The following is a 14,343-nucleotide window of genomic DNA, read 5'->3' as shown; positions in this document are numbered from 1 at the left end:
GGGAGTGGTGGGAACTACCCAACTTTATAACCAAGTTGGATGGAGTATGTGTAACCTGGGGCCCAATACTAGCAGCTGGCGTCTGAAGTGAGGGCAGTCTTGTGAATGCCCTTAAACCATGGGGGTCTAACAGTAACCTTGGGAGTTAGTGTCAGAAATAAAGTGAATTATAGGACATCCAGTTGGTGTCCAGAAAATTAGAGAATTGGTTGTGGCTGTAGGAAAACACCCTAAAAATATGTTACCAATATAACATGGAAGTTCATTTCCACATACTGTCTTATTGAGTTTACACGTGCTTCAATATTAGAGATGGTGTAAGAAACAAATCACAATTCCGCATAAAAATTTTATTTAGTGGTCAGATCCCAACAAATAATGTCAGTCATTGCTTGATTCTGCTAAAATGTGCTATATAAGATATGCTCATAAGAAAGTGTACAGTGCATCACCAAAAGCTGTTTAATTTGGATTGTATAGAGTAACAGAGAACTTCATAAATCTTTGTTCTCTGATAAAATTTTTAAAATATAAAAATGAAAACAAAAAAACTCAAAAGCAGTATTCCAAAATGATAAATGTCACCTTGAACTATTTACAGTAAGATGCCTTTATAATAGAATATTCTCTGCTTGATTATTTTCCTCACAAATTTTAAGTATTCTCACTCCTCCTACCATTCGCGTTTTCCTTGGAACAGTCACCTTCCATTCTCTCGCTTGTCTTTGAGTCTTTCTCTGATACTCCTTTTTCCTACTCTTAAATGACCAATAATTCTGTTCAACAGACATTTGTTGAGCACCTATGATGTGCCAGGCCCTGTGTAGGAGGTGGAGATAAACACAGAGATGAAAAGTCATTGACACCCCCGCTCCTCAAGAAGCTGAGTTTGGGTTGAATTAAAAATAAAAATGTTTTCACATTATATTCCACGAAATCCCAAGCCCCTATAAAGTAAATTTGGGGATTTCTTAAAACAAAGTGCACTCGGGGAGGGACTGTCAGCGTGGCCAACCTCCAACACATGTTGAACTTATAATTCTATTCTTTTCTATGAAGCACAGCCTCAAGAGCCCAGGCCTACAGTTTGAGTTCCCCACTCTTAGCAGGTGGGGCTGCACGTTAGGCATTAGGGGCTGCGGTGCCAATTTGTAGGGGGAGGGGGTAATCTTCTAATTGGCTTCTACAAGTTCCGAATCTGAAAAGCCCTTCACCACCACCCCCAATACAAAATTTGACCTATAGACACATAGGAAGAAACTCTCCCCTGACTTGGACTTGTGACAAGATGCTGGGAAACTCCTGTCTTTAATAAATGGCCAGCAGGAGCTCCTTCATGACCTCCACACGTTTCTTTGTGCTTTTCTGTGAACATAGTCTTAACCTCAAACATAAAAGCAGCACAGTAAGCCTGCAGGTCACCTTTTTGTCTTTTTCTTTTATCATGATTGAAACCAAAACAAGCTCATCTCTTGCTTCTGGCCTACATCTTTGTCCATGAAGCCTTGAGAGACCCTTGGTAGTTATTTTTAAAAAAAGAAGGCAAGCCATGAACTAGAAAACAAAAATGATAGATAGCATACTCTAGAAGCAACAGTGAAAGCACACCCTCGCTGTCCCATCCTGTTCCATGCTGAGCAGACCACACACGTTCACATTTGGAAGTATTTCTTGGTCACAGTCAAGTCCGAATCACGGCGGTGGGCTTCACTCTCACAGTTCATAGCGTGTTCCTCTTTCAGTGAATCCCCACAGCCAACCACTGGGTAGTGATGGAGTTTTTGTGGGGAAGTTCTATCCTCGAACACATGTGTTCCCACAGGTCACCCAGGGTCAACCTCTGTGCAGCTTCCATCCAATTAGACGACACACTGTACATTCAAGAGTATTAGTGCCAGGTTCAGAACTTCCTCAGCAGCTGGTTCCAAGCCCTTGGGATCTGAAGGCAACTTCGGGAGTTGGCATTATTCCCATAATACATTTGGCCTGCTCTACCCTATGGTAGGGTGATCGCAATGTGTGAAACGTGAAGAGAATGAAGAGCAGGGAGTACTGGGGGAGAGGGGAAAAAACTGGTGATCATACACAAACTTCTTGCTCTGTCGTGCATACATTTTCAGTGTAACAGCGTGTGTTTTGACATGTAAGGGCTTGTGCTTTTTTGTTACAGAAATAACTCGCCCTGGAAAAACTCATTTGGCAAATGTGGCCACGAACATGTGTGTGTGTGTGTGTGTGTGTGTGTGTGTGTGTGTAAAATTTGTCATGAGGTTACGTGTCAAGTCCAGTGGGTGTGCCCTCCTGGCCCCTCCCACTGTCACACCCAGCTCACCAGCAAGGAAAAACTGATAGGTTACACCTGGTCAGTTTGATATTCAGAAGCTTCAGACAGGCTTTCTGAGAAGCTTAGGAAATTCTCTTGGTACTCAGAACAAACAATCTCGTAACGGTAATGCCGGAACTCCACAGCGAAGGTGCCAAAGTAGGACAGGAAGCACATGACCAGGCCCCACTGGACCCTGGCTGCGTACATGTGGATGCCTTGGGCCATGAGGATGAAGTCTGGGGAGGAGCAGTTAAGGAAAGTACTTCTAACAGCCACGTGAAAACTGGGCTCTTTTCTGGGCAGGGACAGGTTACAGGAAAAGCTTGGCTCTGCCCCTCGCTAGCAAGAGCTAGCTTGACAGAGCTTGCTGAACACGAACATACAGGAACAGCACTTGATCACATTATCGAGCTCTTACTTTGTGCCAGACATGCTTCTAGGTGCTTTCATGGAAAATCTAACTTATAATCCTCCTAACAACCCTAATAACATCATTAGTTCATTGGTGTGCCTCAGGTGGTTGAGTGTACTTCTGTGCACCGGACGGTTGCCGGTTCAATTCCCTATCAGAGCACATGCCCAGGTGCATAGGGGAGGCAGACAATTGATGTTTCTCTCTCACATCGATGTTTCTTTCCCTCTCCCTTGCTCTCTAAGATCAATAAAAACATTAAAAAAAAATAGGGAAACTAAAAATAAATAATAGGGAAACTGAAGCCAAATGGGTAATTTGCCCAAGGTCACACAGGTTGTAACTGGTGGACCCAGGATTCAAACACAAGCACTTCGACTCCCAGGCCTTGCATTCAACCACTATACTCCACGGCTGCCTAATAAGCTGTGAGGTTAGCAAGAGTCACAATACCAAAGTAAGTAGTTGGCCAGAAAAATAAAGTTATCTTTTTAAAAATCACTGCAAATGACTGGATGCATAGTCATCATTCTATCTGCAGAAACAATTTTGAACCTCCATACAAGCTACATTTTTCTCTGCAGTGCTACTAATAATGTTTAAGTGGTCCCTCTTCCTTTTCTGTCTAGTTTTCACTATCGTATTTCAGACAATACTGTATAGGTTAGTTTCATTCATTCATGGTGTCATATTTAAAAATTGTACCTAAATGAAAATATTTAATTTAAAAAAACACATAAGATTCCTGCACCTGAATATACATGGAGTATGTGTGTTGAGAAAGACTTAGTGAAAGAACAAGAGATCAAGGACTAAATAACTGTATTTAGAAAAGGCAGAAATACCCCCTTAGAATTAGTTCTATTGTAAGAACTTAGACTTAAGATCTTGGGAAATTTTCACCCAAACTTTGCTCTCCAGATTAGACCTGGATCCATTCATCTGGGAACCAAGAAGTGGCTCCAAGTGTTCAGAAATAACATGGAGCAGAATCACTTGGTATAAGCTCACACACTCAGAATAATTTAAAGTCTGTACAGGGTTCAAAATATTGCCAAAGCAATAGTATTACTTAGGTTAATGGGGAAGGAATGAATCTTCAAATCTCATACTGGCAGAGTTCTGACCTTTTCACTCAAAATATTTTATTAGGTTGCTAACAAAGTTTTTTGGCTTGATTTTCAAATTCTTAAATGTTCTTTAATGCAACAGCAGAACTTCAAAAGAAAAACCAACCAAACAATAAATGACTTAATGGCAATTTGTGAAGGAAGAAGAAATAAAAGACTTCAAATACTCCACTACCTAAAGAACATCACTAAACACGAAATCTTTTTATATTTTAAAGCCACATTCTCTAAGGTGAGATCATGTATTGAACTGAGACTGACTTTAAATCAAGATCACCACATACTGTGTGATCTTGGGTAAACTGACCTCAGTGCTTCACTACTCTTACCTGTGAAGATTAAGGAAGTTGACACATCTAAAGCAAGCATGTCAAACTCGAGGCCCATGGGCCTCATGTGGCCCACAACGAATATTTTTGCGGCCCAACAATATAACGGTATGTAAGAAACGTTTTAATAAAAATTTCATAACTTAATTTTTACAATATCCTGTTATACATTATATATATATATAAAGAGGTAATATGCAAATTAGCCAGACACCATAACAGTCACGATTGGTCAGGAGGAGGCTGCGCATGCAGGTGAGGCCTAGAGCAGAGATGGAGACAGAGAGCGGCTGATCAGGCAGCCTCGGAGCAGACACAGGGGGCCTGGGGCTGCCCCAGCAGCCGCGGCAGCTGGAGCAGTCCCAGAACAGACACAGACGGGGGGGCTGCTCCAGCTGCAGCACACTGGCAGTCCCACCTCTGCGTGTGAGCTGCAGAGGAAACACCTTTTTTGACCACTCATTGGCTAAGCTCCTGGAACGCCACTCGCAGTGTTCTTGGTAACTTGGGTAATAGAATCCAAGAAGGTGATCTAGGGTTTTTCCACCTCACTCCTGGAGGAAAAACTAAGGTCTGCTGCTGGAGGGGCTAAGAAATGTCATATTCTGCCCTTGCCGGTTTGGCCCAATGGATAGAGCCTCAGCCTGCGGACCGCAGGGTCCAGGTTCGATTCTGATCAAGGGCATGTACCTAGGTTGCAGGCTCCTCCCTGGCAGGGGCCCAGGTCAGGGCTCAAGCAGGAGGCAATCAATCAAAGTATCCCTCTCACATTGATGTTTCTCTCTGTCTTTCCCTCTCTCTTCCATGCTCCCTAAAAATCAATGGAAAAATATCCTCAGGTGAGGATAAAAAAAAGAGAAAGAAATGTCATATCCTATGAAAGAGATATCTTGAAAATGCCTAAAGAGAGTTGTCATTTTTTTCGTGGTGAAGGAACTGGAGTCCATGTTAATGAAAACACCTTGGTGGCTGCAGTGGCTGGCAGTGGCAGCAGCAGTGGGGTGATGGGACTGGCGCCTTCCCCTGATCAGCCAGTCACCTCCCGCAGAGGAGTGAGCCTAAGCTGTCAGTAGGACATCCCCTGAGGGCTCCTGGACTGTGAGAGGGGCAGGCACGAATTTCATGCCCAGGCCTCTAGTTATTAATAACGAACTACAACGTTCACTAATGACTGATTACTATAATCGTGTTGCATTCATTTCCCTTACGCGCAGGTGCACCATTTCTCCCTACTAATACTAGCAGTGAATATTTTTGCAGCCAATCGCCACGTCATTAGTCTTGTACTGACTTGTTTGGTGTGCGCAACAGAAAATATTTTGCTTTCGGAGACGAAGAAAAATAGGTTTATTTGCATTATGCTTATTAATTTGTGCAGTTTATTCAGTGTCTGGTAAGTTAATGTTCAAGAAAAATATTAATTTTTATTAAAATGTTCTATTATTTTAGGTTGACGATTACTCATTTATTTCAGCCCTTTGTATTCAGCATGTCTCTATCAAAATAAACCTACGTTTCTATGAAAATTGAAGCTTTTGTTTTTTTGCAGCCTACATAATCTTAAACCTTGTTTAGTTGGCCCGTGTTAGCCTTTGAGTTTGACATGCTTGATCTAAAGTATTTAGGATAACCCTGGGCACATTATTAGTGCCCAGTAAATATTGGCTGCTGTGTGACTGAAGATGTGTAATTGTGTTACCCATACAGTCTACCATCTACCTTGTTCCCTTCTTTGGTTTCCTATGGGAGTGAACATTCATGATCACTCCACCCCATGGAATGAGTAAGCAATCTGATTGGTGGGATTGAAATTGGCTGGCCCATTGGGCCATGCCACCAGTAGGTGAAGTCACTGTGCTCCATCCTAGACTAGTCTCTCTCTCTCTCTCTCTCTCTCTCTCTCTCTCTCTCTCTCTCTCTCAACCCTCTTTTTTCTCTCTGATCTGTTTGAGGTTAAACTGAGTGAAGCACCCTTCTCTTCCTTTCCCTGGTTTCTCTACTTGTTACTGGGTGAATAAATTGAATGCCAGGGTGTGAGATGAAGGCCTGCGGCATTTTCATTTCCAAATTTACCAGGAATAAAGGCTGATTTCTCCCCATTTGGATCCTTGTGTCTGTTCACCATTGGTTTAATCTCTGAGGGAGGAAGGGAAATAAACAGCACGTCAAAACCTCAAAAATATGTTTTAGGACAACTATACCTGCAGTGGTAATCTAATTCTTGAATTTGTTTCCTAAAAAAGCTTATTTCCCTGAAAGACATAAATCTATTTCTCCCTTGAAATTCATGTTAGCATGAATAAATTAAATCGTAGGGCCATTAATAAAGTTAAATGAAATTTTTTCAAGATTGAGGGGGGAAAATCACAATTCTCTTTTGGTTGATCATTCTGTATTTCTCACAGAGGGAAACTTTTACGTCATTAGTAATTAGGAGAGTGCATGACACCATGTCCACAGAGTGACACAATCTTGAGAAGGCAGAGCTTATTTTTATTTTCAGTTCTCCTCTTGGGCGTGAGAGTTTTTATTTTTAAACCCGTTTTCTTTTCTGTTTTATCTACCGTAAGATTCTGAAATGATCTATCTATATCCTAACCAACCTGGAATGGCAATTTTCCCAGTTACCTGTATTTTAATCTCAGTGGCAAAGAGCCTTTTCGCATTCAAAGGATACAGAGGACCACACAGAGAGTGATCAATGCTGAGAGAATAACTCGTGGGATTCCAACTTTGCGTCCTTCATTCTTGATGTTGACTTTGAGTGTCAGTGCAGCCTGGATCCAGCACGTCAGTGTGCCAAATCCAAAGGTCAAGGAGGTGCCAACATTATGGATTTCTTCATCGTTTGTGAGCTAAGGGATGAACAGATAAGAACGCGCGGAGGCCCATTTAGACACAACATAAAAGCCAATGGAGTAAGCTAGGGGGGAACAGTGACAGCCCAACAATGAAACGATGAGTTTTAGAAAGATTCGCGTCCTTCATCTCCACTGTCTCCTTGGGTCAGTTCTCGGTTGGTGTGAACTCGGAGGGGAAGAAATAAACAGTACCTACAACCCCCAAAACTTGTGTTTGAAAAACATACAAGGCAGTGCTAATCTAGTCCTTGGATTTATTTTCCAGAAAAGCTTTTTAGAAAAGTGAAAGAAAAAGGCAGTAAAGTTATACCCCCAAAATACAGAAATGTCAAAGTTTCTACAAACATACACCCCAAACTTTGTTTTTTAGACTAAGAAATGAGCCCTGGGATCTGTCTGTGTGTTTACTGACTGAGGAGGACCAAATCTAAAGAGGTCATTATTGCACTGGCATAGACAACTAGTAACACGCAGACTGTCCATTACTCCTGCAAAACTGGCCTGTCCATATAGTGTGACTAAACAGTGAAGTGGTCACACTATATGGACAGGCCAGTTTTGCAGGAGTAATGGACAGTCTGCGTGTTACTAGGTTTGTTTTGTTTTCCTGTTATAATAAAACTGCCTCTGAGCTTTTGCCATATCTGTAGACCCATTAAAGGACAACAGTGTTTGAAGATTTGTGACCACAGCATTTATAGAGCTAACGGGTTAAAGGAGACCCATTTGAGTTATTTCCATTGGGTGTTAGAGATGTAAACTCCCTAAATCATCACCCACTGATTTAAAACAGTCATTTTTATGGGATGGGAAACAAACTTCAATCTATACTTTTTGTAATTTTTAAAAGTTTGAACCATGTAACTATATTATCTATTTTTTAAATTAGGTTAAAATAATAAATGAATAAGGAGGGATATCATTTGTCACTTAAGGCACCTTTAGTAAATACATATATTTTAAAACACATATTTAGGAAAATAAAAATCTATTTTGAAGAGGTAGTTTTTAAAACATGGTGAAAGCCCTGGCCAGTAGCTCAATTGGTTAGAGCAGTGGTCGGCAAACTGCAGCTTGCGAGCCACATGCGGCTCTTTGGCCCCTTGAGTGTGGCTCTTCCACAAAATACCGACTTCTGCGCATGGGTCACGAAGTTTCAATCACACTGTACGTGCCCGCCTGCACGTGGTATTTTGTGGAAGAGTCACACTCAAGGGGCCAAAGAGCCGCATGTGGCTCGTGAGCCGCAGTTTGCCGACCACTGGATTAGAGCATCATACTGATATGCCAAGGTTATGGGTTCAATTTCTGGTCAGGGCACATACAAGAGGCAACCAATGAATGCATAAATAAGTGGAACAACAAATCAATGTTTCTCTCTCCCCCTTCCATTCTCCCTCTCCTGCCCCATCCAAAATAAAACAGTTTTTTTTTAAGTTTGAAAAAAATGTTGAAAACATGGTAAAACATGGTGAAAATCTTTTTTTGATTTGCCAATGCCTTCAGATGTTTTATTATTTGATACTGCTGTGAATAATGGTCGTATCAAATCAATATTACTTTCCTTTTACAAATTTTTCTTTCTTTTTTTTTCTGTATGATTTCCTCCCCTCTTCTTTGGAAGAGGACACTTTTTTTTCTCATAGTTAAAAAGACATGTTTTCAAAACTTATGTCAAAAAATGATTCTTCAAGTCAATTTTTACTTCTAGGAAATTGGTTTTCTAAACTCTATTCATTTATTATTTTAACCTAATTTAAAAATAGATAATATAGTTACATGGTTCAAACTTTTAAAAATTATAAAATGTATAGACTGAAGTCTGTTTCCCATTCCATACACTAGCCACCTGGTTTTTCCACAGGCAACTAATCTGTTATTTGTTTCCTGTGTATTCTGTGTAGATATTCCAGAAAGTGTTTTTCATATGTAGCATCATCATTCATGGCTTTGACCAAAACAACCTAATCCCTGGGTTTCTCCTAGGACTTTAGTAAAGAGCAAAACGTTTACTCATTAACTTCCATCCAAGTCCTGGTTGAGAAAAATGAAAGTTATTGGGCCCTTTACAACATGCCAGCACCTGCAGCCCAGACAGGTGAGGGAAAGACCACCAAAATCTCAATAAAAATGCTCCGTGCCCTAACATTTTGGAGTTTGATAGGATAAACTCCCCAAAATATCCTGATAATTCACTGTCCTATGGATACGGCTTCTTGGGGTCCAGCTTGACATGGGATGAGACCTAGAATAGTTAGAGGAATTGGTGGGATTGCCTATCTGTCAAAAAATTCTGGTTTAATGAATTATCAGGACTGAGGGTCAGGATAAGAGACACTCTGAGAATCTACTGCCATATTTTCTTGGATGTCTATGCCATTTGGACTTCACTCAATAGAAGGGGGAGATATGTCCTGGATCAGGTGTTTGACAAGAGCTAAGTGTCCGGCAGCAGTACACAGCACAGGCGGGAGGATGCTGGGAGGGAGTGGAGGCAGGGAAATCAGACAACTACCATAACACCGCAGCGGTCTCCTTGTCTATTCTGCAAATGAAGCCATGCAGGTCAAGAGTTGGGTGATGGCATTGGCAAAGGAAATTATTCTTAAACGTGGTGACCTTAGGCGTCTACGTTTCTGGGAAGAAGAGTTAGTGTATCTTTATACAAGTCATAGGTGTTCTAGAGAAATTCTGGGTTTTCAACTTGAGTTTGCTCATCTGAAATGCGAGCTTTCATCCTAAAAGGAGCTCAGTGTTTAATAATAGGCAAGGATCCTGTTAGTTTTCTAGAAAGGTACATCAGGATACAATTTGTGATGAAAGACAGTATAAAGCATTTTGAAACCTTTTGTAGAAAATATACAGCGATGTTTGTAGTTACTTTTCCCAGCAGCTGTGCTGTGTTTCCAACGCATAGTGGGCACCTTCCAGTGTGTAATGCAGAGTTAGGCAGGCCAGGCTGAGAGACCACACAGGCTGACTGCTGGAGAAGCTGTGCATGTCAGGAACCACTATTAGCAATGTTTTGAAAGATTCATGCAGAATGATATGGGCCACATAGGGACTGTCCCTCAGCGGCTGTGATTATCATGTAGGAGAAGTGTGAGACAGAGGTGGAAAAAGGCCAAAATGAAGTACCTGAAAATTACCAAGTAAGGTCATTCCAAAGGAAGACAGACACAGGGCCACCAATCCACTAATATTCAGCCACGGGTTTAAAACCTTTGGTTTCAGTTGTATGAAGCGCAGAACAGCTACCACAAGAGCTAGGGAATAAAAGAAAGTGTTAAAATAGAAAAACCGAAATCAGATACTCAGACGATGAGGCAGAGTTCCAAAGCAAAGTTAAACTTTTCACCACAGTACGTTTTTAAATCTCCGAGATGACAGTTTTTAAAAGAAATGTTTCATGCGGTGCTTACCATTGTTTAGCTGCTTTATTGTACTGAACCTGGGGGAAGCAGAGAGGACCTGAAGCAGCAAGCAGCGCTATATGTTTGTCATTTGGGTGATGCAAGGATGATAGAACCATTCATAGTGTTCTCAGGGTTTTCAGAAATGAGGCCAGCACAGGACAGACTGGCTTAGGAGGCACTGCAGAAGCTTGACAGCCCCTGGCAGGGAAATTCAGACTGAATCATCCTTTAGCTTAGAACAGTGTCAGAGCAGACAGGGCAGAAACACACGGGATAGAAGACAGGTCTATACAAACCTGCTGGTTCCTGTCCCAGAAATCATTTCTGCGGATGGAAGGAAGGTAAGGCAAGTGCACAAATCCCTTTACTGCTGGTTTACTCCTGCTTCCCTCTGACTCCACCTGGAGGTGTTCATGGACGAAGGAGAGCAGCTACAGCAGTGGTTCTCAACCTTGGCTGCACATTAGAATCACCTGGGAATCTTTTTAAATTCCTGATTTCTGGGCCTCATCCTCTGGAAATTCTGTTTCTTTGTTACTAATTTTGTGGCCCCACCCCATAACAACGAAACAGAATTTCTGGAGGATGAGGCCCAGAAATCAGGATTTTAAAAAGATTCCCAGGTGATTCTAATGTGCAGCCAAGGTTGAGAACCACTGAGCTACAGCAACCAAGTGATGAACTATGAATTTTAATATAGCGGGTTTGGGGGTCTGGTATGTATTTAAAATCACACTGATTATATTAAGAACGCTCAATTATTCCAAATGAGGTTAATTACTTATTTTAAAACACCACTCTATCTTTTTGCAGTAAATTGTCATTTCAGACCCCGAAGAAAGAGTGAAGTAAATTACTTAGATTTCAAATCTGACTTCTAACAGTAACCTGGAGGATGGTCCATACTTAAGCCACGAATCTAAGAATCCCCTTTATACTGCTTGTGCAAGGATATTTCCATATTTATACAAAAAGCTGAGACAGATTAGTTTATGAACGATAAAAAGACACTTGCAATTAATGTAAATTATCTATACATATAAAAGCCTAAGAGACCGGATGACCAGCCAGTAGCTATGACATGCACTGACCATCGGGGGCAGACACTCAACACAGGAGCTGTCCCCTGGTGGTCAGTGTGCTCCCACAGCAGGAGCACTGCTCAGCTGACAGACAGGCGCCAGACGCTGGCTCATGGCTGGCGAGTGCAGCTGTGGTGCCGCAAGCCTCTTCCATGGACACTCTCCCTACACACCATGGGGCCAGGATGAGTGGGAGTGGCATGGTGCCCACCCTGGGCTCAGCTCCTCCCTTGCTGCCTGCTGCTTCCCACACTACTCTGTGCTGTGTGGGATCGATGCGGACAGTGGGCTAGCAGGTAAGGCCAGGCTACAGCGGTGCAGAGGTCCACTGATCTGTGCACTTGGCCTCTAGTATCTACATAAAAGGAAATGCACTTATCATTTCCTAAAACAATTTATTTTGACATTAAGGTTTAGCAGGGAAGACAATTAGAAATTCAAGAATTACCCTACTTATACAGCAATTAAGTAGGTAATTGCATGCTAAAGGTTTTACAGCAATCACAGGCCATTACTAGTAGCCATTAAGAAAGAAAACCCATCCATAAATTTGCATTTCCAAGTATGCTAAATTTCATAGTTTCAAGCTACAAAGTTAAGCTCAGTGAGTTGACATTCACTTTCAAGTACCTCTGATCAAAGAGTGGTCTACAACTTGGACAATATTTGGATTTGGGAAACAAAATAGAAATAAACCATAACTTATGCAATCTCAAATTTCTGTTCTGATTTACCTTTTAGTATATTCATGCTTTAGCTAATGCCCACTATTGATTATAATATTAATAAATTACACTTAATTTATTAAACAACCTCCTTGTTTGAGGAACCTAGTTAGGAGTTATATTATAAGTCCATTTTTTAAAAAAAATATATTTTTATATGTATGTCAGAGAGGAAGGGAGAGGGAGAGAGAAAGAAACATCAATGATAAAAAAGAATTATTGATCAGCTGCCTTCTGCACACCACCTACTGGGGATCGAGCCTGCAACCCAGGCATGTGCCCCGACTGAGACACACTGGCTGGGCAGAAGTCTATTAATAATGACAATAACTACCCTAGAGGATGAAAAAATTAGTGCAACTTATTGCTTTTTAGGATGGGAAATAGGAGGAGGAAATGGGGAGAGAAGAAATTCAACATAAGCACTCTGACACAAAGTGGCCATCAGATAAAGAAGATTCAATCCAGAAACCCAAACACAGGGCACCATGGGAGACACATGCTAAGTAATCACGTGTAGACCCTGGTCAGGGAATAAGGACAAAATACCTAGACAGCACATTTCGTTTCTTTTGAAGATGACTAGTGGGAAGTATCACTCTGGGAGCTCTCTGGTTGCCATGTAGTTTGGAAGAGGATCGTGCTGGAACTTCGGCCTACGCGCTAAACTGCTGCTGACGTCAACCCATCCGGTCTGTCCCACTATGTCCAGAAGAAGAGTTGAGGGCCATTCTCTGACTTTCCCGTTTCTCTCCAATAAAAATGGGACATGTATCTGTCTCTTGGTCTCAGCATTGCCAGCCTTCCCACAGGGATGATAAAAATCATCTTATCATGAACAGACGATGAAACTGAGCAGGAAACAGAAACCTACTTGAAGACAGGAACTCAACCCAACACTCTGAACTTCCAGAATTGCATTCTCAACCCACACTTTGCTCTTTTAACCTATCGATTCCACTATTAACCCTCTCAGATGAGGTATAACTTCCTTTTAGAGCAGACTCTAGGTGAATTTTAGGTGGAAATAATTAGGCTTAAAGGGAAACAGACTCAACCCATCTGTTACAAAGTTCATTTCCAACCAAGCAGTGGTTTAATTATACCTTCTTAAAAAAGGCTTCTGGGCAGGTGGGCAATTTCAAAGCCATCTTGATATATGCTCACCAATTTTTAGTTTCATTAAAAATTTTAGATTTTAACAGTTTTAGACAAAATTTTTAAAACCCACCCTCCTGTTGTTTTTGGTGTTTAGAATAATCCTTTGCCCTACAGGTGTCTCCCATTTAATTTCTCTAGTGCAGTGGTTCTCAACCCTTGGCTGCACATTAGAATCACCTGGGAATCTTTTTAAAATCCTGATTTCTGGGCCCCATCCTCTGGAAATTCTGTTTCTTTGTTACTAATGTTGTGGCTCCACCCCATAACATTAGGTGATTCTAGTGTGCAGCCAAGGTTGAGATCCACTGCCCTAGTGTAAAAGAACACAAATATTTTTTACATTGCTTATGTTCTTCACTAATTTTTTTTAAATTTGAGGCTGATTGGGTTCTTAAAATTTAATTCAAAAGAACAACTCTTCACTGCCGTGCTAAACTGGGACCTAGCCAAGTTCTTTTTGTTTGGCTTAGTTCTACTGTTTATGCATCAATGATTCCTCTTTGTGATCATGGTATCTCCCCTGCCAGGTAAGTATCAATGATTCCTCTTTATGACTGCAGTAGAATGTGGAAATCAAGATGCTTTGGCTGAAGGAGGGAGAGTGGCTGCTTTTAGGTGACTGAAGTCATTCAGTGATTAGCTTTATCCTGGAAACCTCTCCAGGGCAGAAAATAATATTCCCTTTAAGAAATTGGTCTTAGCCTTAGCTGGTTTGGCATAGTGGATAGAGCATTAGCCCATGGACTGAAGAGTCCTGGGTTCAATTCAGGTCAAGGGTACATACCTAGGTTGCAGGCTCAATCCCTGGCCCTGGTTGGGGTGCATGTGTGAGGCAACCAATTGATGTGTCTCTTTCACATCGATGCTTCTCTCGCTCTCTTTCTCTCTCTGTCTCCCTTCC

At 41.5% G+C, this 14,343-nt stretch overlaps 1 protein-coding gene across 4 annotated transcripts in view; it reads right to left on the bottom strand.

Moving 5' to 3' along the window:
- Positions 1 to 329: 329 nt before the first annotated feature.
- The window catches only part of TMEM150C (transmembrane protein 150C), a 90,283-nt gene continuing 76,269 nt past the window's right edge, over positions 330 to 14,343 (bottom strand). For 3 of the 4 annotated variants that reach the window (XM_059667260.1, XM_059667265.1, XM_059667242.1), the window contains exons 6-8: positions 10,197 to 10,324; positions 6,875 to 7,052; positions 330 to 2,562 (exon numbers count right to left, since the gene is read on the bottom strand). In XM_059667260.1, the coding sequence (XP_059523243.1) occupies positions 2,354 to 2,562; positions 6,875 to 7,052; positions 10,197 to 10,324 (515 nt within the window). In that variant the 3' untranslated portion in view covers positions 330 to 2,353. The remainder of the gene's footprint in view (positions 2,563 to 6,874; positions 7,053 to 10,196; positions 10,325 to 14,343) is intronic. The other variant, XM_059667251.1, reaches the window with a different exon arrangement.

The sequence above is a fragment of the Myotis daubentonii genome, chromosome 1 (assembly GCF_963259705.1).
Source record: "Myotis daubentonii chromosome 1, mMyoDau2.1, whole genome shotgun sequence".
Taxonomy (NCBI): domain Eukaryota; kingdom Metazoa; phylum Chordata; class Mammalia; order Chiroptera; family Vespertilionidae; genus Myotis; species Myotis daubentonii.
Note: the sequence above shows the minus strand (reverse complement) of the source record. Positions and strands in the feature narration are given on the sequence as shown.